Consider the following 26454-nt stretch of genomic DNA (forward strand, 5'->3'; position numbering starts at 1 on the left):
TCAGCCGCTTAACCAACTGAGCCAGCCACCCAGGAGCCCCTGGAAAATTTCTATTCCAGGCTCCAATCTGTGTCATGCCAAATCCGAAGTCCCAGAGTAAGTGGTGGACCAGGCGGGCCCCTGCCCCGTGTATACCAGTCTGCCGTACACTGGCAGGAAAGTTTGTTTTCCACATGGAACAGGAGGAGAGGAGATTAAAAGGAGAGTAGCTGGCATGGAGAGGAATAACACTTGTCTCTTCCAGAGTAGCTGGGGTAGGAATGAAAGACTTAGAAGATAAGGAAGCTTCTTTTCTCCCACCACTGGAGAAAAGGGTTAAGGAGAAGAGTCTATAGCCCAAGAGGTTCATCCACAGCATCTTGTGGAGGGGCCCATCCCCCAACAGGGGTCCAGGCTGACTGCCTGACTTGGAAGGTTCTTTCTTCCCCTTAGAGCAGGGAATAAAAGAGGACGGGGAAGAATTGATAGCCTCTGGGGTCATCAGGCAGGGGCCCAGGCTGCTTTGTCAGGATGCTACAGCAAGGGAGCAAAGTAGCTGGGGACAGTTTCCTCCAACCTTAACTTTCAATCCCAACCCTTACCCTAGCTCATTCCCACACCTCTGGCAGTGGGACTGAGCGTCCTTTTCCTTAACCTTTTAGTTACCACTCTACGCACACACTTTTCTGCACCCTCCAAAGCAGTCAGCCCCATCACGGCCCTCTCCCCGCCGCAAGCGCGGCTCTGCACTTGGGCAAGGGGAGATACTCGTCTCTCAGGGCCGACGGGGTGGGGGGGGGGGTGTTCACTCGCCCTCTGACTCTGCTGTAAAAACTGAGCGGCAGGGACAAGACCTGCGCAGCATCTTCGGGCGCATTGTGATGGGAACTGCCTCTCCGAGTCTCTACAAAGACTCCGGAGTAACCACTAACCGCCTCCGAGGACCCCCCTTCTTAAAGACAGACACACAAACGCAGAGGCAATGCAGCTTTTCTTTCTCGTTTTTAAAGGGCCAGTTGCCTCTTGAAAGGCTGGTCCACGTGAAGACTAGTATATTTCTATCGATCCCATCTCCGGTGTTGACAAACGCCAGCGCCGAGGCTTTGCAGTCGGGGCTGCAGTTTGCAGTGGAGCTAAGCGGTGTGCGGCTTTAATTCCACGTCAGATCAACTTTGATCAATATCCCCCTACCGGCCCAATTGGAAGAGCCCAATTCACCGGCGCTGAGCCTTTTCGTTCTTTCCTTCTTTTTCCCCCTCTTTAGACCCACCATCTTCTGGGGATAGAAAAGTCTCAGATTTTCTTTAGAATTTATCTTTCTTTCTCTCTCTCCCTCTCTTTTGTTTCTTTGGTTTTTGTTTTGTTTTGTTTCTCGGTGTTCCGTCTTTTTTGTTTTGTTTGGTGTTTTAGGTTTTTATTCTCTCTCTGCCTCTCATTCTCCGTCTCGTAGTGATAGGGAGAGAGATCGCTTTGGCGAACCGAGCTTGCAGCCAATGAACCCGCCTTCCAGATTGGTGTGAAGACAGAAGTGAGGTGGGGGGCGGGGAGGGGGTGTGAGAGAGCCTGGGAGCGAGAGGAAGCGAGAGAGAGAGAGAGAGAGAGAGAGAGAGAGAGAGAGAGAGAGAGGAGGCGGTGGAGGAGGAGGACTAGTGTGGGGTGGAAAGGAAGAGTGAGCGAGAGCAAGTTGAGGGGAGGGGGTGTAAGAGCCGGCGAATTCTTTTTCTTTTTCTATTATTATTTTGACGACTCCTGAGTTGCGCCCATGCTCTTGTCAGCTCCGTTTTAGGCATAGCATGGCCAGGCAGAAGAAAATGGGGCAAAACGTGCTCCGGGCGGTCTTCCTTTTAGTCCTGGGGCTTTTGGGTCATTCTCACGGAGGATTCCCCAACACCATCAGCATCGGTAAGCGAGAGCCAGCAGCCGACCGGGTCGGGCTCCCCTGCACCCGAGACCCCTGCCCTGGTGGGGCTGCCGCGGCCGCGGGTCCGGGTCCTGCGCGGCCCAGGGAGGGCACTGGGGCCGGGGACCGGGCAGGATCGGCGGGCACCCTGAGCCCCCGGAGAGCCGGCCGGTGGGTGGGGAGCGGCGGGGACGGGAGAGGGGTCTCCCGGGGCTGGGGGTGAGGGCGGTGGGCTGCCGCCGTTTGCGAGCCCTGCGGGGCACGGGAGGCACGCAGGAGGCCCGGAGGCTGCAAAGAGAAGAGTCGCGGCTTTTCGGCTCGCTGCTCTGGACTTTGCCATGGCGTGCGTCCGCGACTGGAAGTTGTCCCAGGGTGATGCCGCCTGTCTGGCCGCGCCAGGGCGCCCCGTCCCGCGTGTCCGCCTCCCGGAGACCGGCTAGCGCTGGGGGAGCTGGAAGCCCACCTCGGATCGCCTGGACCCCGGGCGGCGGCCGGGGTCTGTGGCAGATGGGGTAGGAGCGGGGGGGGGGGGGGGGGGGGGGGGGGGGGGGGGGGGGGGGGGGGGGGGGGGGGGGGGGGGGGGGGGGGGGGATGGGGAAGGAATTGGTTTTTTCCCTATTCCTTCCCGTTGCACCAAGAAAAGACGAACCGCTTGTGGAGATGGGCGTCGGGGGTGGGGGGGGGGAGAGAAGTGGAGAGGAAGCTACTGCCTGAGAAAAAAACCAAGTCCTGCTGTTGCTTCCGTGGTCCTGCTCCATCTGAAGCAGCCCCCTTCGCCCATCTTTCCCCTTTCCCCCTTCTCCCGGCCTCTTCTTTTCCTCTTCAAGTCAGGAGGAAAACCAGGTTTCTCTTGGCAAAAATTTGAGTTCACAAGAGTCTAGAAAGACACACAGGTTGAAAATCAATAATCACGCACACTCCAGCACCATTGAGAGATACCGCCTGTCTGTAGTGCTCCCCAATTTCTAACCGGTCCTGGGAGGGGGAACACAAGCCAAATCTCAGTTCCTTTTGCTTATAGGTGGACTTTTCATGAGAAACACGGTGCAGGAGCACAGTGCTTTCCGCTTTGCCGTGCAGTTATACAACACCAACCAGAACACCACGGAGAAGCCCTTCCATTTGAATTACCACGTAGATCACTTGGATTCTTCCAATAGTTTTTCTGTGACTAATGCCTGTAAGTAGATGTGCTTTTCTACCCTTTGGGACCTTCGGGACCGCATTTGTATTCTGCTTGTGGGACTTGAGGTCTGCGTATATGCTGGGAGGGGGTTGGTGATTGCCTCAGTAGACACTTAGGGGCCATAGTCAATCCACGTTTCAGGCCACCTAAATCAACTCCGTAGGATGCTGCTGAGGGACTTAAGGCAGAGCAGAAACTCTGGTGTGAATAATGTTAGATGTAAAAGTTTTATTCTCCCCCCCTCTGCTAAACTTGCGTTTCCCCCCCCCCCCCCCACCTTCCCTCACCCCTCTTTAGGCTGGGGGAAAAAAAGAAAGAAAAAATAGCATGGCTGTTCAGGGAAATTTCTTCAGATGGGATGAAAATAAAAAGAAACCTCTTGATTGAGTCAATTCAGGATGTACATTACTTGACAATTAAAGCTAGCGCCTGGCTGTAGGAACAAGCTGAACTTGACAACCGCCTAATATTTAGGAGCCAAATATGAGGAATTCTGCAAACAAATGACCTTGAGGCACAGATCAGGCTGGGTTCCCCGGCCTCTTTCTGTTCTATAATATCACCTCTCTTACTGTGAGATCTCTGATAGGAAATGATAAGACAACAAACTCATTACAACTGATGAACGCCTGGCAAACCCAGGGGAAGGGAGAAGACAGTTGCTTGGGTTACTATTTGGGAAGCTACTTCTGGCTCCTCTAGTGTTGTTCACCTCCGATTCTTAAGGACCACACAGTTCTTAGAGCTCAAGGTGCAGGGGACAGGTTTATAGCTGAAAACCTGAATATCATAAGGGAGGAATTTTATCAGCCCCAAAGCCATTTCTGAAATGCCTAGCTGTGCTCTGTGATTGTCACTCTAGAAAGGGGGGAATCACAATTTTGAGAGGTAAAACCATGGGATGCCAAATGACCAATGGCTTGTTGTACAGTTTTTTTTCTTGAATGGAATGTTTTATGGGAAAGACTGATAGTGATTCATCTAAGCTGATTTTACAAAGTTTTCACAACAGTGAGGCTGATGATGGCATAAATATGTTTTGCTTTTATGGCTGCCTTAGTTTGGCATTTGGGATTTTTAATTTTTATTTCAGGGGAGAAATGATAATTTGGTTGGTTGGGTGAAACTTTGTGTATAACTTCTTTCAAATTCTTCTGTCTCAACGGATATGTGACTTCCAAAAACTATTGAAAGGGTCACCAAGGGCACAGGTTCCTTGGGTTTGAAGACTTAGGTCAAGGGGTTGGGGGTGAGATACTTTGAAGAAATGTGACACTTACCAGCTTTAAGAAAATCTTAGCTGAAGGTACAGATCCTTATATGAACATGTTCTGAGATACTCTGTATTTGACATTCATTGGCTTTCCGACATTGACAAAAATAGGAACTTATTAATTCCAGCTAAGTGTGAAAGTTACAAAATGTCTGTCTATACTTTGCATCTTATTTCAGTAATCCCAGCCTGTCCTACAGCACTTACAACACACATCTGACTCTTAATCCTGCAGCACTGTGATCTTGTCAAGAGGCTGAATCTCAAATGCAGCTTCCTAAGTATCAATTAGAACAGATTTAAAGCCAAATACATAAACCTAGCAGGATTTATTATTAATAATGAATAATATTTACTTCAACTCACTTCGTGTCTTTCCACTGATGAGGACCCGGATAAAAGTACCAATTGACTCGTTAGGAATGATTGATTTCTAAGGTTTTTGGTCTTGCTTTTCTATAGTCAAATCAGATTGACACCCACTCACCAAAGGCCAAGAAAACCCTACCAGGGAGCAATAACGAAGTGGACCCTTGCCATGTGAATAGCTTGGGTTTGAGAATAATCAAGGCAATAAGTCATTAATATTAGGGTTGAGTTGCCTTAATGTCTTAACCTCCCGGGAAGTAAAGCAATAACCAGGGGATAGGAAAAGAAACTAATAGACCCTCCCACCCCCCAAATCCACAGGACTTTTGTTTATAAGCTTACAAGGCTAGGTTATGTGGGATAATGGGTGTGGCTCACTGGACAACAAGAAAAACAAAACAAAAAGTGACCTTGCTCTTAGGTATGCCAAATACACACATATGCACACAAAGACACACACACACACACACACACACACACACAGGAGAAATATCCAGAACCCAGTGATGTGTACCCAGCTGCCTGTTGCACTCTCAGACTTTACAGCTCAGAAGACAGAGGAGGAGGAAAGCCACCATCTTCTCTGGTCCCCCAAACAGTTCCTCTCTGAATGTCACAATCATTGAATGGGGGCCAGATCCCAAAGCTGTCTCTGGGCAGCTGCTGCCTAGAAGCTTAGTATGAAAAAGATGACTAGTCCAACCACAGGCAGATAGTCTCTGAAGGCAGAAAACAAGCATTTCAAGGGACCTTGGAATCCCCGGAGGTATATCTCTTCTCCCCCGCCCCCCGCCCCCCGGCCTTACTAGTTCTTTTTCTCAAGGAAATAGAGAATCCGGTCCTAACAATACTAGATCAGTTCTGAGACCTGGCAGGTGACCCCAGGTTCCTGTCTGCCAACTGACCACACTATTATACAGAGGAGAAACCTCCAGATCTTCTGGTCCTGCCCCTTCCTGGAGACCTAGGAAGAATTCAAGTAAAGAATCCCTGATGAGTCCTAATCTGGTCAGTCACCTCTCCTGACTCTGGAACAGGATGGCAAAAATTAAGGGAACTTGCCCCTGTTCCCAGTCAGCATTCCTAGTTTCAGCTTACGCTAGCACTAGAATTGCTTTCTGCCCATGTGATATTCCCTTCATCCCCAATTCGTGGGCGGGGGGAGGGGGCACACACTGTCCAGGGCGGAGGTATGCAGGTAAACAAACACTCAGAGAATAAACAATGGGTCCCTGCTCTCAGCTCTCCCTCCACAACCCCTCCCCCAATGTTTCCAGAAGCCTTCCTTGCAATGAATCCCAGGCATCAGTTATTTATTTAAAGACTCTTCTTCACCAGTAACCAATTTTTTTTTTTGCACAACCCCCAAGAGGTTTACTTAAGACAGATTCCAACTTCTCTCTGTGTCTTAAAAGGCCAATAAAAGCCTCTTTGGCTTTGAAGGGTGGTTCATTTGGGATCTCAGTTCAGAAGTGAATTGAAGTTTATGGAAGACCTCCTCTGTTTTGGAGCACATGTTCCCATTTCCTAGGAATTCATTGAGTTTGCAGTCTTATTTTTCAGTTTAGTTAGATGACCCCAGAAAGAGGGATGGTGTGAATATCATGATTTGAGGATACGTGCGTTCATACGCACACACAGGGGCACCCTGACACCCAATCAGTATATATGAAAAGAGATGTGCACACACATTGTAAGTTACATGTCTGTTCTTTAAAAACCAAACTTGATCGTTCTAGGGCTTTGGGGGATGGGGTAATACCAAGGGAGGGTCAGGTCTCATTTGTGTGGCTTTGCCGCCCCAGTTCCCGGGGAACCGCCTCCGATTCCCTTGAAGTCCCCTCCTGTGTCTTGCTGCTGTGCACTTGTGGTGCACTCCACACGACATCGCCCCAGCCTCTGCAGTGTCAGCTCATTAGCACACAGATCTCATATTCCCTCTCCGCACTGTCATTGCAAAAATTGCTGTTGTACACCTTTACAGCCAACAAATGTGCTCGTGGATTACGCACTGTTTGCAAGAAGCAAGGAAAAGGCGAATGTAACCTTAAAGGTTATTCACCATGGAATTGTGCTCTAAACGCATCGGCTTAAATAAAAATCTGTTGATGGAGGTGCAATAGTGATAGTGGGACTTAGGAGCGCAGGCTCTAATGGAGCCCCAGGCAGAATCCCTTTGGCTGCCTAAATCTAACTCATCAGCTGCAAATTTTTATTCCATTAATTTTTCCTCCCCGAGCCCTGTGAAATATACCTGCTGAGAGCACGCTCCTTTCATAACTGAGCGCGTTTCGCTACCAAGTGTACTTAGCGGAGACAGGTTTCCGTCTCTTTGCCCACAGAGTCACAATCTAATTATCTAATTATTCTAATTGCCAGGATCCATTTAACTGTTTAGGTCCGTTGGGGAAGGCAGCGTCTCCTCTGATCTGATTCTCTGCTCTTTGGTGGGTTTTGTTTTGTTTTCGTGTTGGTCTTTTTCACGTAATCTCTGGAACCAGGATGAAGACCTACTCCAGTCCTCAAACAGATCCTCATTACACTAAAGGATGTCGGCCACTCCAGCTCCACCTCCCACCCCTAGGTCCCCCCATCTTTGTGCCTTTGCTGCGGTCCCTGTCTTCTCTCTGCTGGCCGGTCTTCAGTAAGCTCACTGGCTTAGCTCACTTCTCCGCCCCTCTGGCCAGCTGGCTTAGCCCACTGAAGCGCGGAGAGGTCGCCTTCGTGGTGCCAGTCAAAGACTTAAGTCACCTTCTCACAAGGTTTATTATGGGTTTTTTTAAATCTATTTTTTATGTGGAGAGGAGGGAGGGAGGTGATGCTGTTCATTTGGGCCATAAAAATAGATGGCAATCAGCAGGCTGTAAAGGTGAGCCTCAGGGAAGTGTACAGCCTCCCCTAGAAGGCAGTTTCCTGTTGATCCACTAAGTGGGGGCGGGAGGGGGGGCGGTTGGGGGGACGGACCGGAAGGATTTGAGAGGAAAGAACAAAGAAAACTATTATTCTCTCTCTATGCCCACAGCCAAAGGAGCCACGGTTTTTGGCCCTCTCAGCAACTGTAACTATTTTCCTTAAAATGAAAACTAGTTTGCTGCATCCCCCACTTCAGCCTCTATCCGAGGTTTCTTTAAATCTACATTTCACCCCCAACTCCCCAAGGTTGAATGAGCAGGGGGGGGGGGGCGGGTTGAGATTTTTATTGTATGTTTTTGGCTCTTGGTGTATTGATTTCAAGATGTCATTATTATGGGTAGGCAGAGGTGATTGGCTGCTTTTATTTTAACAGACTGGAAAATAAATGAAGCCACCGAGGTGTTGTTATTAGTCTTCCTTTGTGGATCAGAGATTTGTCATTTTTATAAGGTGGGTTAAAGGATTAAAAGACAGCAAGGATTTTCAGAGAGGGCCAGACTTTTAGAAGATAGAATTTGTAACTTTGGGGGAGGGCATGAACATGCTTGTCCAGATGATTTAACTTTGAACTTCTTAGACTGAGACTACAGATCTGTTTGAGGGGTCTTTCACACGACTTTCCGTCTTCTCTGAGGATCGGGAATATATCTGCATACTTTTACCTGGTCCACCGCAATAAATCACATGTTGACTCTGTCCCTCTGGCTTTGAGACCTCGGGTCTGACTAGACGAAATGTCCACAGGAGGGTGCAGTTAAAACTCTAGATGGGGGTGCTGGGTGTTCTTGTGCGAGAGCGTAGGAGTTGTGCAGACGCAAAAGGAACTCCCTGCTAGGGAAATGTCTGGGCTCCAGACGTAGAGCTACAAATAGCCTCAGTCTGTGTGTGGGATGAGCCTTGAGCTAGGGCAGCAACCCCCACCTCCGAAAAGGGGTCAGTACTTGGCAAAAGGTGAACACAAGACCGACTTTGTCCTGTTTCACACTTCTACCTCTTCTGGTCTTGCCATAATTTCGCTGTCCTACTCTGCGTCCGCCGCCCACGCCATGTTGTCGGTCCGTGGGTGGGCTCTGATTCTGGTACCCCGTCCCCAGTAAATTTACCTAGGGACCGTTCTCTGCTCTGCACTTTTCCAGACCCAATGCTCCTTCTGTCAGAATCTCTCTGTTCTTGATCCATCCTCTTGAGGGCCCGTGATCTAGGGGTGACAGCATTTTTATCTAATACAGGAATCCAGTTGAAGGTGGCTGGTGAGGGGTTAGTACACCTGACAGAGAAGTAACAGAGACTATGGGAGCCATAAAGCCTCAGGTTCAGGGAACAAGAGCTACTCACATGGGTATGTTTTTGGACAGGATGCACAGAGTGGCTGTTGACTCTGCCCAAAGCAAAAATCAGCTGGCCTGGCCATGGAAGACCTCGGCAGACCAAAGTGAAAAGCTATTTGCACATAGTAGGTTCAGTGTAAGTACACCCATGGCACAAGGCAGGTGCAGCTTCAGCATGTTGAACTTGGCCTTGGCGGTAATTTGGGGAGCAGCCACAGTTCCTAGGGATTCAGAGCTAAATACATATAGCTTTTTAAATGTCAACCATACCTCAATTAAATGGTCTAAAAAAGTGTAAACTTTTTATATGTACTACCAAAAGAAAAAAAAAAGGCTGTTGTAGAATCTGAAGGCGCCGGTGTGGGCACTGCCAGATGATGGGCCGGCATGGATCAGAGGTCATAGGAGGGGAGGGAGGTAGTGAGGAGGCCGAAAAGTCTCGTCCAGCAAGTTTCCTTTTCCTGGGGTGGCATGTGGAATGCCGTGATTACAAAGCGGCATCCCCCTCACAGACCCTCACAGACAGGAAATGGTAGCTCTGGAAGGAGGAAGAGAGGAAACGCAGCTGATAATGACCCCTTAACCCTGTAAGACACAGTTGGGTCTAGGACGGCACGTCTCAACCTTTTCATGGGTGCCCCAGTCACCTGGGAATCTTGTTAAAATGAACTTCCTGATTCAGTAGGTCCCCGGTAGGGTTCAAGAATTCGCATTTCGAGCAGACTCCCAGGGAATTCCAATGCTGCAGGTACTCAAACCCTGTGGAGCACAAAGAGTCCAGAGCAGGGAGACTCTGACTACCCAAGGAAAAGGCTCGCGCAGACAAGCCCTTACTCAGATCTGTACCTCTTTGCCTTCCAAAGAAGGTTCTGTAAGAGAGGCATCTGGCCTCTTCTGCTCCAGGATGTCCTTATCATACTCCCCACAATCCTGTGTCCGTTTCAGCCATGCCTGTAGGCGGCATGATTAGATGTCTGATGAGAGCATCTACTTAGAGTTGCTTTTTGTAGGGATTTGGAAGAGACTGGAAGGCAGGCTGAGAGAGGAGGCAGCTCATGAGCCAGGATGACAGAGTCTTGGCTCCTTGCCACACCCCAAAGTGTCCCTTTTAGAAACAACCTGCCCGAGAGAGTTAAGGTTGGCATGCAGTTAAAACTGCCTTTCTGCTTTGCTTCTCTGGGTCAAGGCAGGCCAGAAGGAAGTAAGCAGCATCTGCGCTCCGGCTGTCTGACTTTCCTTAAGGAGGGTGAGAATCAAGAAGTACAACACAACTCGAATTCTGCCTGGTTCCCTAACAACTTGAAAAATTGACTTCATTTCTGAGGCTGGGGCCAAGATCACATGGTGAGGTAGAGGGGAGGAAAGGGAAGTGATGTCACTTTTGAACATATCTGAGCTGAGGGCTGTTCCAGGAAGTCATAGGAATCTTACCCAGGGTCATTTGAAGACTGTCAGATGGCACCCTTTTACCCCAAAGATTGCCCCCCTATAGCAGTCCGCCATGAGTCTGAAATTCCACAAATTCATTTATTTGCATCACTGCACTTAAGGCCTGTGCTAAAATGCGAGCTTACTAGCTGAAAGTAAACGAGGTAAATCCTTATCAGCCGTTAGTATTTCAACCAGAATTATTTGATCAGGTTACCACCTATTATTACCTTGCAGAATCCTTAGAGGAGGTTTTCCAAGGCAGGTAAGTGACCCCAAACAAGGCACCTTCCCAAGGAAGCGGAGCATCAAAAGGATGGTGGGCATTCAGGGGGCACTGAGACACACTTGAAGATGAGGAAGAGTTCTTCCAATACACTTTACCTATTTTGCAACATCGGGCTTTCTCCACAGATAAATTCTGGTCGTTTATTCCCTGAGACTTTTTTAGTGGCCTTTGACCCTTCGAGTTGTACCCTTTTGATAGTGGTGGGTCTGTCGTCTCTTCCACGCCTGGTCGTTTGCTGCAACAATTTGAGCCTCTAGATTCCCCACAATTACTGTGCCATATTTGCGGAAATAAAACCAGTTTGTGATGAGGGATGGTAAGGATTTTTAAAACGCTTTTAAAAATGTTGCAATCAAAAATAGTTTCCTTTCAATTATCCGTGATTGGCTGGTCTACCTTGCCAATTACTCATTGCAACAGGGGCCTCATTCTGGCAGCTGCCCGGAAAGGGATCGGGCTACCAGCAATGAAAGAGACGGGAAGGGATCAGGACCCAGTCACTGTGCCAATGTGGGTGTGGGTCGCTCAGTGGGTGAACACCTTTATACATGTAAGGTAGAAAGGCTGCCAGCACCCCCAGGCAGCCAGAACCTGTTACAGATTCTCAAATAGTCTTCTATTTCACTATTTCCAAAGCTACTTGTTGGTTAGCTTAAAACAGTATGTCTAGTGTTGGACCACTTGCATCAGAGTCATCAGGGATGCTTTTTTAAAAAAAAATTTAATGTGTATTTATTTTTGAGAGAGAGAGAGACTGACAGAGGTGAGCAGGAGAGGGGCAGAGAGGGAGGGAAAAAGACACAGAACCTGAAGCAGGCTCCAGGTGCTGAGCTGTCAACACAGAGCCTGACGTGGGGCTCAAACTCACGAGATCATGACATGAGCTGAAGTTGGACGTTTAACTGACTGAGCCACCCAGGTGCCCCCAGAGATGCTTTTTAAACGTATAGTTTCCTAGATGACATTCCAGATGCTTTAAATCAGAAAATACGAGGATAGTTCTTAAAAAAAAAAAAAAAGCTCTATGGGTGATTCTAATGGACACTCTGGGAATCACTAGTTTAATTGGCCATGGTAGTGTAAACAGAGACCTCTGGATTCAGATAGAACATTTGTTGAGCACCCACTAAGCACCAGGCACTTGGCAGGCACTTTCACACACGTTACTTCTGTGAGTAAATAAGGGGGCTGTTGGCCCCCACAAGCAAGAGGCTCCTGGGTTTGGAAATCCAAGACTTGAAAGGACCCCAACTAGCCTCAAGTCACAGTCTCTGAGGTAAACAAAGCAAAACTGTTCTTTGCAGTGGTGGCTAGAGACAAGCAATGACCTTCTTGACCATGCTTCTTCTCTTCTTCGCTTGCTAGCTAATGATTGGTCTTTAGCTGTGATATAACCTAGATGCTATGGCAAATGCCAGCCCATTTGTTCAAAAACAGATGTACTGCAGTTTATATGTTATTCATGGTGCCATCCTTGCTATCTACAAATTTAAAACCAGGGCCATGATTATACTACTACTAATAACGATCATTCTTTGAACCCATACCATGTAGACAACATGGCATTAAGCCTTCTACCTGCCTGACCTCATGGAATCATCACGACATTGCTAGAAAGGAGATACTCTCACCTTCATTCTAGAAAAGAGGAATCAGAGGTGGTTTACAATCTACATGAGCACCTCGCTCCAGGTCACACAGCTGGCTAAGTAGTGCCATCACGATTCGAGCCCAGTTAGTTCTGCCTCTCGAGCCTGGACTCCATTTCTGCCGGGGTGGAAACCTCAAATGATTACAGGGGCGGCGTGGATTGCTCAGATGTGTCAGTTGGGCCAGGTGTGGTGTGGCGGGACCTGCAGCAATCTGGAGAAGCCATGTCCCTACTTGAACACACTCATTTCCAGTCTTTTAAAAAACCTGGGGAACCAACAAAACTGGGGGAAGGTGTGAGTCCCAGGCCCTGGCACTACACTATCCCCCTTCCTCTAGCCCCTAGGTCACTGGTTGAGAGAACTTCTATTACCTCATAGTTAAAAGTACTGAGAAAATCATGGGCGCCTGGGTGGCTCAGTCAGCGACGCGTCCGACATCAGCTCAGGTCATGATCTCAATTCGTGAGTTCAAGCGCCACACTGGACTCTGTGCTGACAGCTCAGAGTCTGGAGCCTGCTTCAGATTCTGTGTCTCCCTCCCACTCTCTCTCTCTCTGCCCCTCCTCTGCTCGCACTCTGTCTCTTCTCTCTCTCTCAAAAATAAAGAAACAAAATGTTAAAAAAAAATTTTAAAGTACTGAGAAAACCAGAAAATCTCTTCCTCACAAAAAACCTATCTGACCATCTCCTCCTAGCGTGACATCAAGATACCTCAATGTGCCAGAACTTTCTCTTCTTTGTCCACATACTCACGGTTCTGTGTGCATATACTGTGTATCCAGTGGCCTTTCATGGTTGACCAACCTTGACTAACCTTCCTCTAGGCAGTGCTGAGGCCTGCAGCAAGAGCAGAAAGCTAGCACGCGGCCATTGACAAGTGCACCACAGGTCAGAAGAGGCACTCCTACGGGCTGCCACAGGGGAATTGGCTTGGATTTTGCAAATGCAAATCCCAGGTCCACAAATGAGAGGTCACTGGGTCAAGTGAGGCTCTGCCAACATTCACCCAGTGTAGGAGCTTCCCATACACCCCAAGACAGAGGCTTACTAACTTTAGACGTGGGTCCAAAATAGAGACCTATAGTTTGTTGTGTGGACCTGTACACTGACTTAAGCCAATCTGGCCACTGAAATCGTTAGGTAGGTTTTGTCAGATATCGGTAGCTTGGCATAGTTAGAGCGAGGGCTATCAGTCTTCTCCCCCTAACCTCACTATCAGATTTAAAACTAAGCCTCAAAAAAAAAAATGTAAGCCTCAGACAAAATTCTGTTGCTCATTAAAATAATTGCAGGCAGGCATAAGAATAATTGGACAGCCTGTCCTGTAGGCTCGGTCATGTCCAGCTGCCTCTCCTTTTAGGTGCTCCAACAGCACCTTGCATGAAGGTTCACCTGGTGCAGACAAACAACATCCTGGCTGTAGGTTGAAGATAACTGAGAATTCTCATTAATGGCTGCCCGTGGGACTGTTTACGACTTAAGCTAAGGGCACCATTTGTAAGGGATAACACTACAGAGCTTGTCAGATTCTTATCTCTTCTTCCTGCTTGTTTGGGAACACCTCTGTCATATTTCCAGCTGATCAACATATATTGAACACCACTGAGGTCACCAATGAGAAATTTAATGTTAATTTTAAAAGCCTCTGGTGTTCATTCAAGACAAAGATACCCGAAGTGCTGGTAGGACCACTTCTTAATTGGGATTTTAAAATGCTAGACAACCACGCCTGCACTGTGCATCTCCCCGTAAGGGTAACTGACCCCCTCAATGGTGTAGATTCAGACTAAATAGCCCACACATACACCACACAGCTGACGGTGAAGTCTTATAGAGTAAATTCCAGAAAATCTAACGTTTGAGATACCGTATTTCTTATGGCCTTATAAAGGAGGGGTGTTAGCAGTGTAGAGAAATGAACAATGGAGCAGGATTAGGCGATCTGCCTGGATGGCCTCGGACAAGGCCCTCTGCTCTCTGGTTGTGGTTGTTGTCATCGGTAAAATGGGGAGGTTCTTCTGGATTATCTCTGAGGAGGCTTCCATTTTTGACATCCTCTCATTCACTCTTGTCTAATTCCGGCCACTTCCTCTTCTAGTCATGGTCTCACTGACATTTCTTACCTAGGAAAGATCACCCAAAATGAAGCCCCTCAAATTCTTTGTCTAGATCTAGAAATTTCTCTTTATATTGATGTATTCTCTGGATTTAAGAGACTATGATAAATCTATGAAATCCTTGAAGCAAAATCAACGGGACGGAAACCAGTGCTTCTGGCCAGTGGTGGCTTCTCCTTGCTTACCATCCCACCTCTTCCACTTACTAGCTATGAGACTTGGGACAAGTTTACTTAACTCTACTGCACCTCAGATTCCCCAGTTATAAAATGGGGGTAACAATAGTCTCGCCTCTTGGGTGGTAGAGAGTTTCGAAATGAGACAATTAGCAAATCCATGTAAAGTACTTCGAATAGTGCCTGTCGTGTACTGGGTATTATTATTATCAATATAATCATGCGTTCAACATCCTTTGAGCTTTTTGTCCTGAAAACAGAAACCTCTTATGACCTCGTGTCACTTGAGGGACTAGATTTCCTTCCCAGTCTGAGCCTTTATATAGTCCTCGGCCCTTCCCAGAACCCCAAATTATGTTTTCCTGCCATGAAAGTCATCACAACACCCCTTCAGATCACCAGCCCCCTGCCTCGACCTGCTGCATCCCTCAGCCGTGCATCTGGACTCACCCAGCCAGTGTGCCTCTGAGAATGACAGCTACTCAGCTACTCTGTGGTCAAAGAACTCAGAAATGCATTTTTCTACATAATCTAAGAACTACGGGTTCAAGGTATTCTTTGCCTCTAAGTCTGTCCACTTCCAATCACAGAGATGAGTCATCCTTTCTGCTCTTTTGTGACAACTCATTATGGGAATAGTATGCAGGCGGTCCCCCAGGCTTCCCAAAGGCCCAGGAAGCACCCAGGAGTCTTTCAGAAGAAAACCCATGAACCAGGCTCCCAGAGGACTGGCCCTTCAGGCAGGAGCTTGAGCTTCTCTTAGATCTGGGGCTGCCCACTGTGGGATGCCAGGAAAAGCAGCAAGGAAATGTTCAGGCCCTTCCTGGAGGGAGCCCCTTCATGTCCTTGGGCACTGTTGGCCCACCATTGAGTGAGATTTCTTCACGGGTCCCAGAGACAAGAGCCCCAAGAACTGAGGAGAAAGGCACTCCGCTACTGCCCTTTCTTTTCTCTCTTCTTAAAATTATTTTCTTTTCTTTTATTTATTTTAACATTTGCTTATTTTTGAGAGACAGAGAGACAGTGTGAGCAAGGGAGGGCAGAGAGAGAGAGAGACACGGTGTTTGAAGCAGGCTCCAGGTTTCGAGCTGTCAGCCCAGAGACCAACTCAGGGCTCAAACCCACCAACCACGAGATCATGGCCTGACCCGAAGTCAGCTGCTTAACCGACTGAGCCACCCAGGCGTCCCATGCCCTTCTTTTTCTAAAGTGGGCAGCACCCTGGCATGCACACATTGTATTCCTCCTCCCATAGTTCTTCCTATTTCCTGGTGACACTTAGCATTTGCTAATCCTTTTAGTCTAATCCTTTTTAGTCAACGGTGACCCACATCTGGCACATCTCTGAGTCTAGTCAGCCCTTAGAGTAAAGATCACTCAAAGCCCTTTGCGTCCACTTTGTGCAAGGGTTACTCAGGGTGTCCTTTGACCTCCCAGTTCCTGTCAATCCCAACTTTTACTGTCCCCAGTTCTTCCCTCTACTGCCGGTAGGTCTGTAAACCATGAGGATATAAAGAACGATGAGGAAAGCTCAGCTCGCCCCTGAGTAAAGAGACCGGAGCTGCCAGACTCTCCCTTCACTCACTGCCTGCCGTTGGGTTTCGCAGTTGGGTTCACTGGAACCAGGGGTTGCAGTTTCTCCTACTTTGGTTGGGAGCAACCAGAGGACAAAGAATGACTACAAACTGAACTTCCTGCATTTGAATATCAGCTTGGCCTCCTACTCATTATACGGCCTTGGTAAAATTACTGAACCCCTCTGAACCTCACTTTCCTCATCTGTGAAATGAAGATGAATATAATAGTAACTCCCTTACAAAGTTATTGGGAAGATTAGCTGAGATCATCCATGTGAAATATTTCATGGGATGCCCTGCATCTAGTTAAGTGTTCGATGTTATTAACAGAGAGCACTGAAGTGCTTGGTAAGTGGAGGAGAGGGATAGAATTAGTCCGAACCAGACTGGGAAAGAGATTCTTCCCATCTGCGGCCCTCCCGAAGCCCTCCATACTAGTGTTTACCATCTGTGGGTCTGGAGCTGACAGCAGGCCTGATGGGGTCACTTCTGAGTACTCGCAGTGCTGTCTCAGCCATAGGGCTTTGCTTCGGGGCAAAGCAGGGGGAGGAGGAGTTGACTTGATGTCCCCCAAAGCCGGCACATACATACCACTTGGTGCCCTCACGCCACCATTGCGTGGAATCGTCTAGAAGGACATGACCGTTCTGATTTTTTTTTATCTGAACTAGATATGCCTGGGAGAAAGGAGCATGGATAGTAATATGATAACCTTGGCACTTGTTGGCTCGAAGGAAAGGACAACCTTTTGCCAAATGTAAAGTCTATTTTGGTGTGTTGAGAGTGGGAGAGTGGGAGAGTGGATCCTCGGATCTCCACTTAGACAAAGAAGAATGTGGTGCCAGCTGTGATTTTTCTGAGTTCTTTTAATGAAGGGTGATGTGTGGATGGAAGTTTCGAGCATATCAGTTTGAGAGGCTGGATTTTCTTCTTTTGACGTTGCTTGCCTAAGTCAGGAAATAGTCCACAAATAGGAAAGGAAGGCGATATGGAAAAGGTTAAAAGAGAAGTTTTGCTAATGTGATTTTCCAGCTTCTCAGCCTCCATGCTCTCCAGAGCAAAGGTTAACTAGCTAATTCCACCAGCACCGACTCACTAGAAAGGATCCTGCTGAGGACCACAAGGCATTGCAGTCCTCTTCCTGCCCTCTCTTCCTTTGTAATCTGAGGCTGATCTGCCAGCGTGGTGCCTCCAGCAGGCCCAAATCTGGGTGATGACCAAAAGCAATTTTTTCCCTTTATACCTCAGGGTGCCCTTGCCCTGCCTGCATCACCTCCCCTTCTCATTTCCTCTTCAAGCCAACTAACTGTTATGTGGCCTCGAGGCAGCGCTGATCTTTTTTACCCTCTCGGATGAGGAAACTGAGGAACAGAGAGGCTAAGTGACTTTCCCAAGGTCACACAGCCAGTGGATGGCTGAGCTGATATTATAGTGTCCGTCTTCTAACTCTGACACTTCCCTGTGTTGTCTTCCAACAGAACCCCTTTTCTTTTAACTTCCACCACTACACAATGATGTTATATATGAAAATAATGAGAGCTCTGTCTTTTTTTGATAGGTGGCAGAAAGGAAGGATAAATCCACAGCTAGTGAATTAGAAATGCAGGAAAGCATGAGTTTCAGGGGCCATGCGCCACGATATCTTCTATTTGGTGCCTCCAATGTTAACCTGTCGTTTTACCGCCTTCTGATTTATAGTCAGGAATGAGCAAAATGAAGTATTGAAGTCCCGTTGTAGATCACAGACTGTTGGGGATAGATCAGGTAGTTCCAGTCCAACTACCCGAGGCCAAGAACGGAGAAGAGATTTGTCAAAGGTGATGCATGGCAGCTCCCTAGTGGTAGAAGCAAGAGAAGGGTCTACACTGCCGGGTTCCCAGAGTAGGTGCTTTGCTGCCATGTTTTGCAACCTTACTGGCGGGGGGTTGTACTAAAAAACACCATTAAGTTTCATGATGTTACCCTTTGCTGGTGTCTTTCTTTTTTCTCTAATTGTTTCATATTACCTCAACTAGATTAAAAAAAATTTTTTTTGTTCTATTTATTTTTGAGAAACAGAGAGAAACAGAGCATGAGCAAGGGAGGGGCAGAGAGAGGGACACAGAATCCTAAGCAGGCTCCAGGCTCTGAGCTCTCAGCACAGAGCCCGACACGAAGCTCTAACTCATGAACCGTGAGATCATGACCTGAGCCGAAGTCGGATGCTTAATCGATTGAGCCACCCAGGTTCCCCACCCCGGCTAGATTTTTAAAGCATAAGGATATTTTTTATGATTGTAGGAGTTAAAATTGAAAATTAATTCATGTCCACTGTAAAAAAGAAAAAAACCCTCAAAAATATAGGTAAGAAAAGCCATCCAAGTGAAGTAAAATGTCACCCCAAACTTGGGTTTGATCGTATATAGAGATTTGTATCCTGCTTTTATACTTCGTATTATTTAGGGAACATTTTTCCAGACTCCTTAAATGTTCTCTAAAAATTTGTTTTTTTAATGTCTATAAATTTTTGTCTCATATAGTGTCATTTTATGGCATATATATATCATGATTTATATAGCCATTACCCCATCTTGTGCACTTAGCCAGATTCCTAATTCACTGAGCTTTACAATTACACCTTGGACTCCTGTAATATCTCTGTCCTAGCACAGGTCTGAACACACAGTAAACACTTAATAAATACTTGCTGACTGATTAGTTACCTTGACCTTTCTGGAGTGATCATTATTCTTCCACCGGTAGGGCAGCCAAAGCGAGAGCTTGACCTTCCATTCTCTTTAAGGTATATGTTAAATAGCTCAAGACGGGCTAGATAGCAATGGTGTTTGTCCTCAGAATTCAGACTCTAGGCTCAAGTCTTGGACCTGTCGTTTTCTGGTTGTATAGGCATGGGTGAGGAACTTAAACCCCTCCAAGCCTCAGTTTTTCTGTCTGACAAATGGGGGAAATAGTAGCACCCACCCCATAAATGGTGGTAAAAAGTGAACAATGAACTATGAAGAAAGCACTTGGTAGATGGTGAGTACTCAACAAATGTTAGTCGCCATTATGAACATTGTCTCTGTCAGGAATAAAGCACCAGACTTGGAGTCAGAACGCCTGGGTTCTTCTTCCATCTCTGCCTCTACCCAGCCCTCTGATCTTGCAGAAGTCAGTTTATTTGTATAGGTCTCAGTTTCTTCCCTAACAAAATGGGGGTGATAATCCCCAAGCTGTGTACCTTACGGCGGTTTTAAGAAGATCGAATGAGAGGATGAATGTGAAAGTGTTTTCGAAAACTCTGAAGTATGACTGCTAAGTATGTCAAGTCACATGTCACGTGATTGTTGTTGGTGACACTGGAGATGCAGAAGGTGCAGGAGACTAGGAGGAATATACCGAACCTGGGGAGAGGTTTCCCAAAGTTCACCTCTGCTACTGGAAATAGGAACCGCTAGAAACACAGGGGACCTTAAAGATGATCTAGCGCGATGCCTTAAAGTTATACATAAGAAAAGAGTTTCAGAGAAGAGAGAGCTTGAGGGCACTGAGCCAGTCACAGAAACGAGACTATCCTGAAGCAATCATGGCAGCTCTTTCTTCATTGGCCTTTCTCTCAAAGAGGGTCGGGGAAAAATGTGATTATTTGTGGAATCTATGCAGGTTGGAGCGGATTAGTTGGAGTTCTGTTACAAGGACAAGCCGCATGTAGCATAGCTCTGCTATATCTTTAAATGCCAACCTCATCCAGGTAAGGGACAGTAAAGGGGCAGGAAGGTGATGGGGGAGGGGTCTCAGTCAGGTGAGGTGAGTGTGCTCTGTCAGACGAGGCTGAGGTGAGTGTGTTTTGTCAGACGTGGCCAGATTCCCAAGGGACTTGTGTTGTTCGCGGCAGATGGCCTTTCTTTGACTGTTGATATTTATCTTTGCTGTTGGTCCTCAGTTGTGTGTTCTTGGAAAACTTGGTAATGCAGATGAAATTGCCAGTTGTTTGAAAATACAATTGCCAATTGTTTGAATGAAGTAAATTGATTACAGCCCGAGGACTATTCATTTTGCCCTGGCATGCATACAGCCTGCGTCAACAAGAGATGCATCACTGATGGCAGCTCAGATATCACTGCACCTCCTGAATTATGTCCCTCCAGGTACTCGGTAAATATATATGTTGGGTACTTTCATCTTTACGCTATTTTAGCTGAGATGAGAGCACATAAACACTTCATCTGACAACCTTTTCAAGTTCCACGCCACAGAAGGTTATTTTAAAAAGAAACAAGAAAAGGGTTTTTCAATAGCCGACTCCAAAGGTGACCAAAAATGCGATCCAACAAGGCAGCGCGTTAAGAAATGTAGTGTGAAATGTGTCAATATGATAAACCCGAAAGAGGTCTCACTATTCTTAGCTCCAGAACTCTGGCCGCATTCCCCAGCTGCCACTGTGGCCTGGACAGAGGTCCATCAAGCTTCAGCCCCTACCCCAATCCTGAAGTGCCCCCCTCCCTCCCTTCAGCGGAAGGAGACCCCGTTGCCAGAGGCAGCTCAGCGGTCACCTTGTCCTCTGCACACCTCCCCACGGAGAGGGACTCCCCGCCGTGGCCGGAAGTGGTGAGGGAAAAGAGGAGAAAGCAGAGAGTTCTCTGTCATGCTACAGAGATCACTGGCTGCTGTGGCCGAATGGAGGCAGCAGGGGCCAGCGGAAGTCAGGCCTCTTGTGTCTGTGGTAAGTGGCCATAGTCTGAAATCCGCAAGATGGACGGAAAGGTGAAATAACCTTGTTCACCAAGCCCTGTTAATGTAGAGCCGTGGGCTCCCCCGCGGAAGCTGTAGAACCAACTTTGGGCAAGCCAAAGGCAGGCAGGTACACAGTGGCAAGTATGCATACAGAACCCTTATCCCAGAGCCGGTGGCCGCTGAGAATATAAACACAGCCAGAGAAGGTTCAGTCCATTCCTGCTGTCTGGGGACATCTTTTAGTCTCTGAGCTCAAAATCGGTGAGGACAACGAGGTCCTCTGACAGCCTCAGTGAAGGAGTCCTGAAGACATGGTCTTAGGGTCGTGATCATATGTTCCAATGAAGCTGGGGGTAGCAGGGGGGAAGGAGACGTTTAGGGTTGGTTGGCTCAAACTGAGTTGCTGAAATCTCTGGTTTGTTCAGAGTTAAATTCTTGCACATGTACAAGGAAGGTGATGTGTTACAGAACGTAGATGCCACTACTAACTAGCCATATCACTGCCCCTTCCTAGCCTCCCTTTTCCCCTTTGTGCAATCCAGGCATTAGAACTAGGTGATCCCAAAGGTCCTTCCTGGCTTCAAATCGGTTTCATTCAAATGATATCCCAAAGTTCCCTTGGAGAGATTGGGGGTGCTCTGCATTGTCCCTTGCTCTCCCCTGCTCAGGGACTCGGGGCCTTCAGAGGATGCCCTGGACTCCACCACGATGGCCCACTCCAGACCAGCTTCCACGGCAGAGGCCCATGCTCTGGAATTTATATTTTGCGGCCAGTTCCTCCATTTCCTGAGCCCCCAGCCGCCTCGTAAGGAGGTAGAACTAACTGGCTCAGCGCAGCAGGCAAGTTTGAGCTCCAAACGTTAGAGGCAACATTGTGCGGACTTTAAGGGCTGAACTGACCGGGGTTAGGACACCGAGTCTGCCACTTCCAGCTGTGTGACCTCCACCAAGTTACCTAAACACTGTGCTTTGGTGTCTTTCTTTGGAATGACAGTCACAAGTCCGCCTCCTTGCTAGAGTGACCGTGAAGATGGACTGGGAGAATTCACATGGAATACTCAGCATAATGCCCGACCCACACTAAATGCTTCCACCACTGGGCACACTTCTCTCCTCTTCACTAAATAGAGTTGAGCTGAAAATCAAAACCACTCAATCGATCAATATTGAGCTAATGATCGAGATGTATCTTTTAAGCAGTGACAAATGATTCAGCTTCTCAGCTCCGTCCCAGCCCCCATTTTGGTCCCTATAACAGCACAGTCACAATTTAGTAGGGGCATTCTGGAAACTACTACACAGGCCAATAAGAGACTGATTTCTGGTGGCATTTGGGCTACCCTCCAAATCATACCTACTTAGATGGATACTACGTTCACTGCCCTGTGGAGCCAGCCGAGCCTGTGGGGAACCTGTAGGGAAGCACACAGAGCAGCAGGATCCAGAAGGTGACTCCTTGATGTGGCTTGTCCGCTCATCGTGCTGAACAATATTTCCCCTTTCTGTTCGGGGTGTAAAGTTGAACTGTGAGGCCAGAACGAGGCCACTACAGTTGGCCCATCTCCTCCAAGGTAGGGGGGTGCGGGGCAGTACAAAGAGAGAGGCTCAGTGTGTGTAACTGGAAGATAGCAGGTTGAACCCAAACCTACTTTCAAGGTTGGAGATAGAATAACAAGATGAAGTGCAGTAGAACAGCGTCAAAGTTGATGACGTTGCCAGAAAGGTTAATAAAGAACCATTATTTTACTTCTCCAGCCCTGGGTTCTGCTGTGTGTGTGTGTGTGTGTGTGTGTGTGTGTGTGTGTGTGTGTGTTTGGGGGTTGGGGAGGAGGAGATGAGAACAGAGAACACAGAGAATCAGCTTCTCTTAATGCAACCCCGGTTGACCAAGCTATCAGCTCTGACTTGGGGACCCCATTAGCTCATCTTACACAGGCTACCTAAGGATAGTTCCTTTCCTAGGCTTTTCTGAGTGAGAAGCCCTCAATCTTTGGAGCAAAGACCCCAGTTATTAGTTGGGATGCACGCATGAACATAAATATGCCTTCAGAGTTTAAAGGGTCCAGAAAGGAAGTAAAAAGAGCTCTCTCCTGAAGGTGGGTGCCAGGTCCAGCGTGAAGGATGGTGATAGAGATGGCAACCTGCACTGATGGGTGGCACTTCCCTGGGAGCATATGTGGATGGAGGCTGGTGTAGGATCCACTTCACAGTAAGGGACGCAAGGCAGATATTATCACTATACCCATTTCATGGCTGATGAAACTGAGGCCTGGAGACCTTCATGTGTTGTTCCCAGTAAGCGGCAGGGATAAGACTCAAATCTGCCTCCTAATCCTGAGCTCTTTCCATTCACCATGCCGGCTCCATGTAACTAGCACAGTAGCGGAATGAGTGGTTGCACGGAAGCTAATTTTCCAGATACTTGAAGCACACACCCCTTAGCAGTACAAGTGCTATTTTTATTTTAACTGTTTTTGAAGAAAAACTTTCTACAATGCATCCCACACCTCCACGCCTTATTATGCAGAGGATACTGTGCTTTTAATCTTCTATTTTCATAGCCGCCTTTCTCCTCTCTCACTGTGAGGCTGAGAACATTCAATACTTCCTAGGTTACTGAAGATAGCGTATTAGAAGTGGGGTGCTTCTAGAAGCAGGCAGACTGAAATGTGACAGTGGCCACAAGGGAAGAGCATGCAAAACCGGCAACTCGAAAGGTACAGCAATCCAGGTCTATTTAGCGCAGGGACAAAGAGGCCCAAGAGGCTGGATAGCCTCATAGATGACACAGCCATCCCTGGGACTGGAGTTCCCGATAAACCCCCAGAATCCCCCAGTAGGAAATTGAATTGTGTTGATTTAATTGCACTGGTTTCCCATGGGGAGCTTGTGATGGGGAGAGGTCCTTCCCAGGGAGGAGTATATTTTTCACGGTGGCCATAAAAGGCAGACTTTTAGACAGTTTGTTACGGTCCTTAAATTCTATACATACAGTGCACCCTTCTCTTGATTGCATCCAGGCGAACCCCTCCCACCCCTGCCCTGGTGCCCTACTGCCCTGCCGGATTTAAAAAGGCAGGGGGGGGGGTTCATTTTAGAAAGATTTCCATCCCAAATGGCTCAAGAGTGCGCACGTTGAAAGGGGCAAATCTGCACTGATCTGGAAAAACATATCCCATGTGATTTAAAAAAAAAAAAAAAACCTCTTCGAGCAAACCCACCGCAGATCGCCATCCTATTGGCTTGCCGCAATTGCTTGGGTCTTTCCAAGTTCCAATCAGAAGGGGCTCTGCATTGCCTTCTCCATCTCTGTCTCCTCTGACCCGGCAAAGTTTCCCATCTTTCATCCTGTCACTCAGCTAATGGTGTGTGTCCCTCTTGCATACATTCTGGAGTCACTGGCTTCTTTTGCTAGTGGAGTCGTCAGCGAGATGCTCGGCAGATGGCTCACTGGCTGCCGTTCTTGTCCCCTCGCTGCAGCAATCTGTTGTTCTAAATCAAAATGTTAATGAAAAATAAAAGAACACAGTGCCAATGTCTGTCTGATTTAAATTAATATAGAGTCATACCTTTTGAGGCAGGCACAAGGTTCTCCATACAGGCTATGCATACATACTGGGTTTTTTTCTCTCTCTAATTAAAATGAAGCACCATCATTTATGGGAGTCTCTCTGGGTACCCCCAACCTGTTCTTTTTAATAATAACAAAGGCCTAACAAACAGTTGATTTCGGTGTTCCGGAGAAAGACATCTCACCTGGCAGAACATAATTTTGAGAGATATTATATGTGATGTCTAATTATAAACATGCTTTGATTAGACGCTGTTTTCAATACTGGAATGACATGTTGACTAAATGCTTCGAGTGCAGCTCCAACTTAGGCACGTAGTTCTTGAAATCTCTTTCCACCCATTTGTTTTAAAACTGCTGGCAAGATCACCGCCAATTTGCTACTTGCGCTACAAGGGCCTTTGGCTTTCTGTGCACTCAGCACGGCATTCATTTCTGCTGCAGCAACAGGACCTCTCCCCTCTCTGGAGAAAATGTGCGTGTCTGCAGGATCAGCTACGCAAGACAAACTTTTGACTTTAGCTTAGAGAGGGAGGGACCGCTGTGGTGTTAACATACCCAGTCGAGGGGGAAATTACCTCAATATTTTAATTTGCCCCAAACTCCAGTAGCCAAAAGAGCAGCGGAGTCGAACAACCGCAAAAGAACACAGCTTTGTTCTTACTGCGATGTTGCTTTGTAGATTTGTAGATTCTGGTGGATGCTCACGTGGGGCTTCCTACCTACAGCGCATCCTAAGGGATTTACATTTATTTACTCTTTCGATCATCAAGACAGCCCTACGACTTAGGCCTATTTCACAGATGAGGAAGCTGAGGCCTAGAGAGGTTTAGTAACTTGCCCAGGGCTACACAATCAGTAAGCGAAGCTGCTGAAGATGAACGCAGTTAGCCTGGCCCCAAAGCCTTCGCTTCTCACCGCAATTCCATGCTAGACTGCGCTGCAAGAGCCACACATCCCAAGCTCCTTGGAACTAAGCTATTGTTTTCTGGCGGATCTGTGGGAGGTTTCCTTTCCCCAAACCGCCTTGCAGGTTAGAATTAGTATTCTACTTTAGCGGGGCTCGCTGCTTGCTAAATGCATATACGGTTTGCATGTGTCACTGCCACGAAGACTACGATGGATCAGGTGAATTGGGCCGAGGCAGAAAGCCTGGATTTCCAGGGGGGAGGTGGGGTGCTAGTCACTAGATCGGTCCCCTCTGTAATGGGCAGCAGTCCACCCAACTGGTGCTGACAAGAGAAGGTCCAAAGAGAAAAGGGCCCCAAAGCCCCCATCTGCACCAGTCAACCAGGTAGGGACCCACGCCCCCAGATCACCTACTTCGGGCTCAGCGCTTCCCTCTACCCACAAGCAGAGCCACCATGCAAACTAAACACCATTGAAGTCCAGCCTTTCTCTTGCTGCTTAGAAGCCAGTTCAATTGGAAAGGCAAACAATAAGCTGATTCTCTCTAATTAAATATCCGCATCCCAAGCCCAGGGATTTACTGGGGTATCAAGTTGTTCAAAAGAAAAGGTCCCTAGTGGGAAAGGATTGAGTTGAAAGGCAGTTGTTTCCCCCACTTTGGTGGTTATAGTTTTGTGGCCTTTCCAGGGACTAAATGAAAATACGGGTTTGGGAAAGGATGGTACCAGACAGCAGGGTATGTTAAACAGAACTCTGGGCTGGGAGCCAGTCCTGGGATCCAGCTCCAGTTCTGTCTCTAACAGACCGTGACCTCTCTGGGTCTCAGTAAGACCCTTTCTAAAATGAAAGGGCTGCAGTGAATAGACTCTGAGAGCTTTTCCAACATTTAATCTGATCTGATTTTAGCCCCCCCCCCACTTTTAATGAAAGATGATTCTCCCTAGAGCAACAAGGATACTCGGAGGATGATTTGACCAAATGAAGCAATGATTTGAGCTATTTTGGGGTGTCTCTGAGCAACCAACTTGAACCACTGGAGTCAGAAAGTAGATTTCTTTTTGGTCTGGTCTCTCC

At 47.6% G+C, this 26454-nt stretch overlaps 1 protein-coding gene across 5 annotated transcripts in view; it reads left to right on the plus strand.

The window, feature by feature from the left end:
- The first annotated feature begins 1374 nt into the window (after positions 1-1374).
- The window catches only part of GRIA3 (glutamate ionotropic receptor AMPA type subunit 3), a 273414-nt gene continuing 248334 nt past the window's right edge, over positions 1375-26454 (plus strand). For 2 of the 5 annotated variants that reach the window (XM_029930244.1, XM_029930243.1), the window contains exons 1-3: positions 1375-1512; positions 1755-1881; positions 2901-3059. In XM_029930244.1, the coding sequence (XP_029786104.1) occupies positions 1773-1881; positions 2901-3059 (268 nt within the window). In that variant the 5' untranslated portion in view covers positions 1375-1512; positions 1755-1772. Of the gene's footprint in view, positions 1513-1645; positions 1882-2900; positions 3060-26454 lie in introns of those variants that run through there. The other 3 variants (XM_029930239.1, XM_029930242.1, XM_029930241.1) reach the window with 3 other exon arrangements.

Source organism: Suricata suricatta, chromosome X (genome assembly GCF_006229205.1).
Source record: "Suricata suricatta isolate VVHF042 chromosome X, meerkat_22Aug2017_6uvM2_HiC, whole genome shotgun sequence".
In the NCBI taxonomy this organism is placed as follows: domain Eukaryota; kingdom Metazoa; phylum Chordata; class Mammalia; order Carnivora; family Herpestidae; genus Suricata; species Suricata suricatta.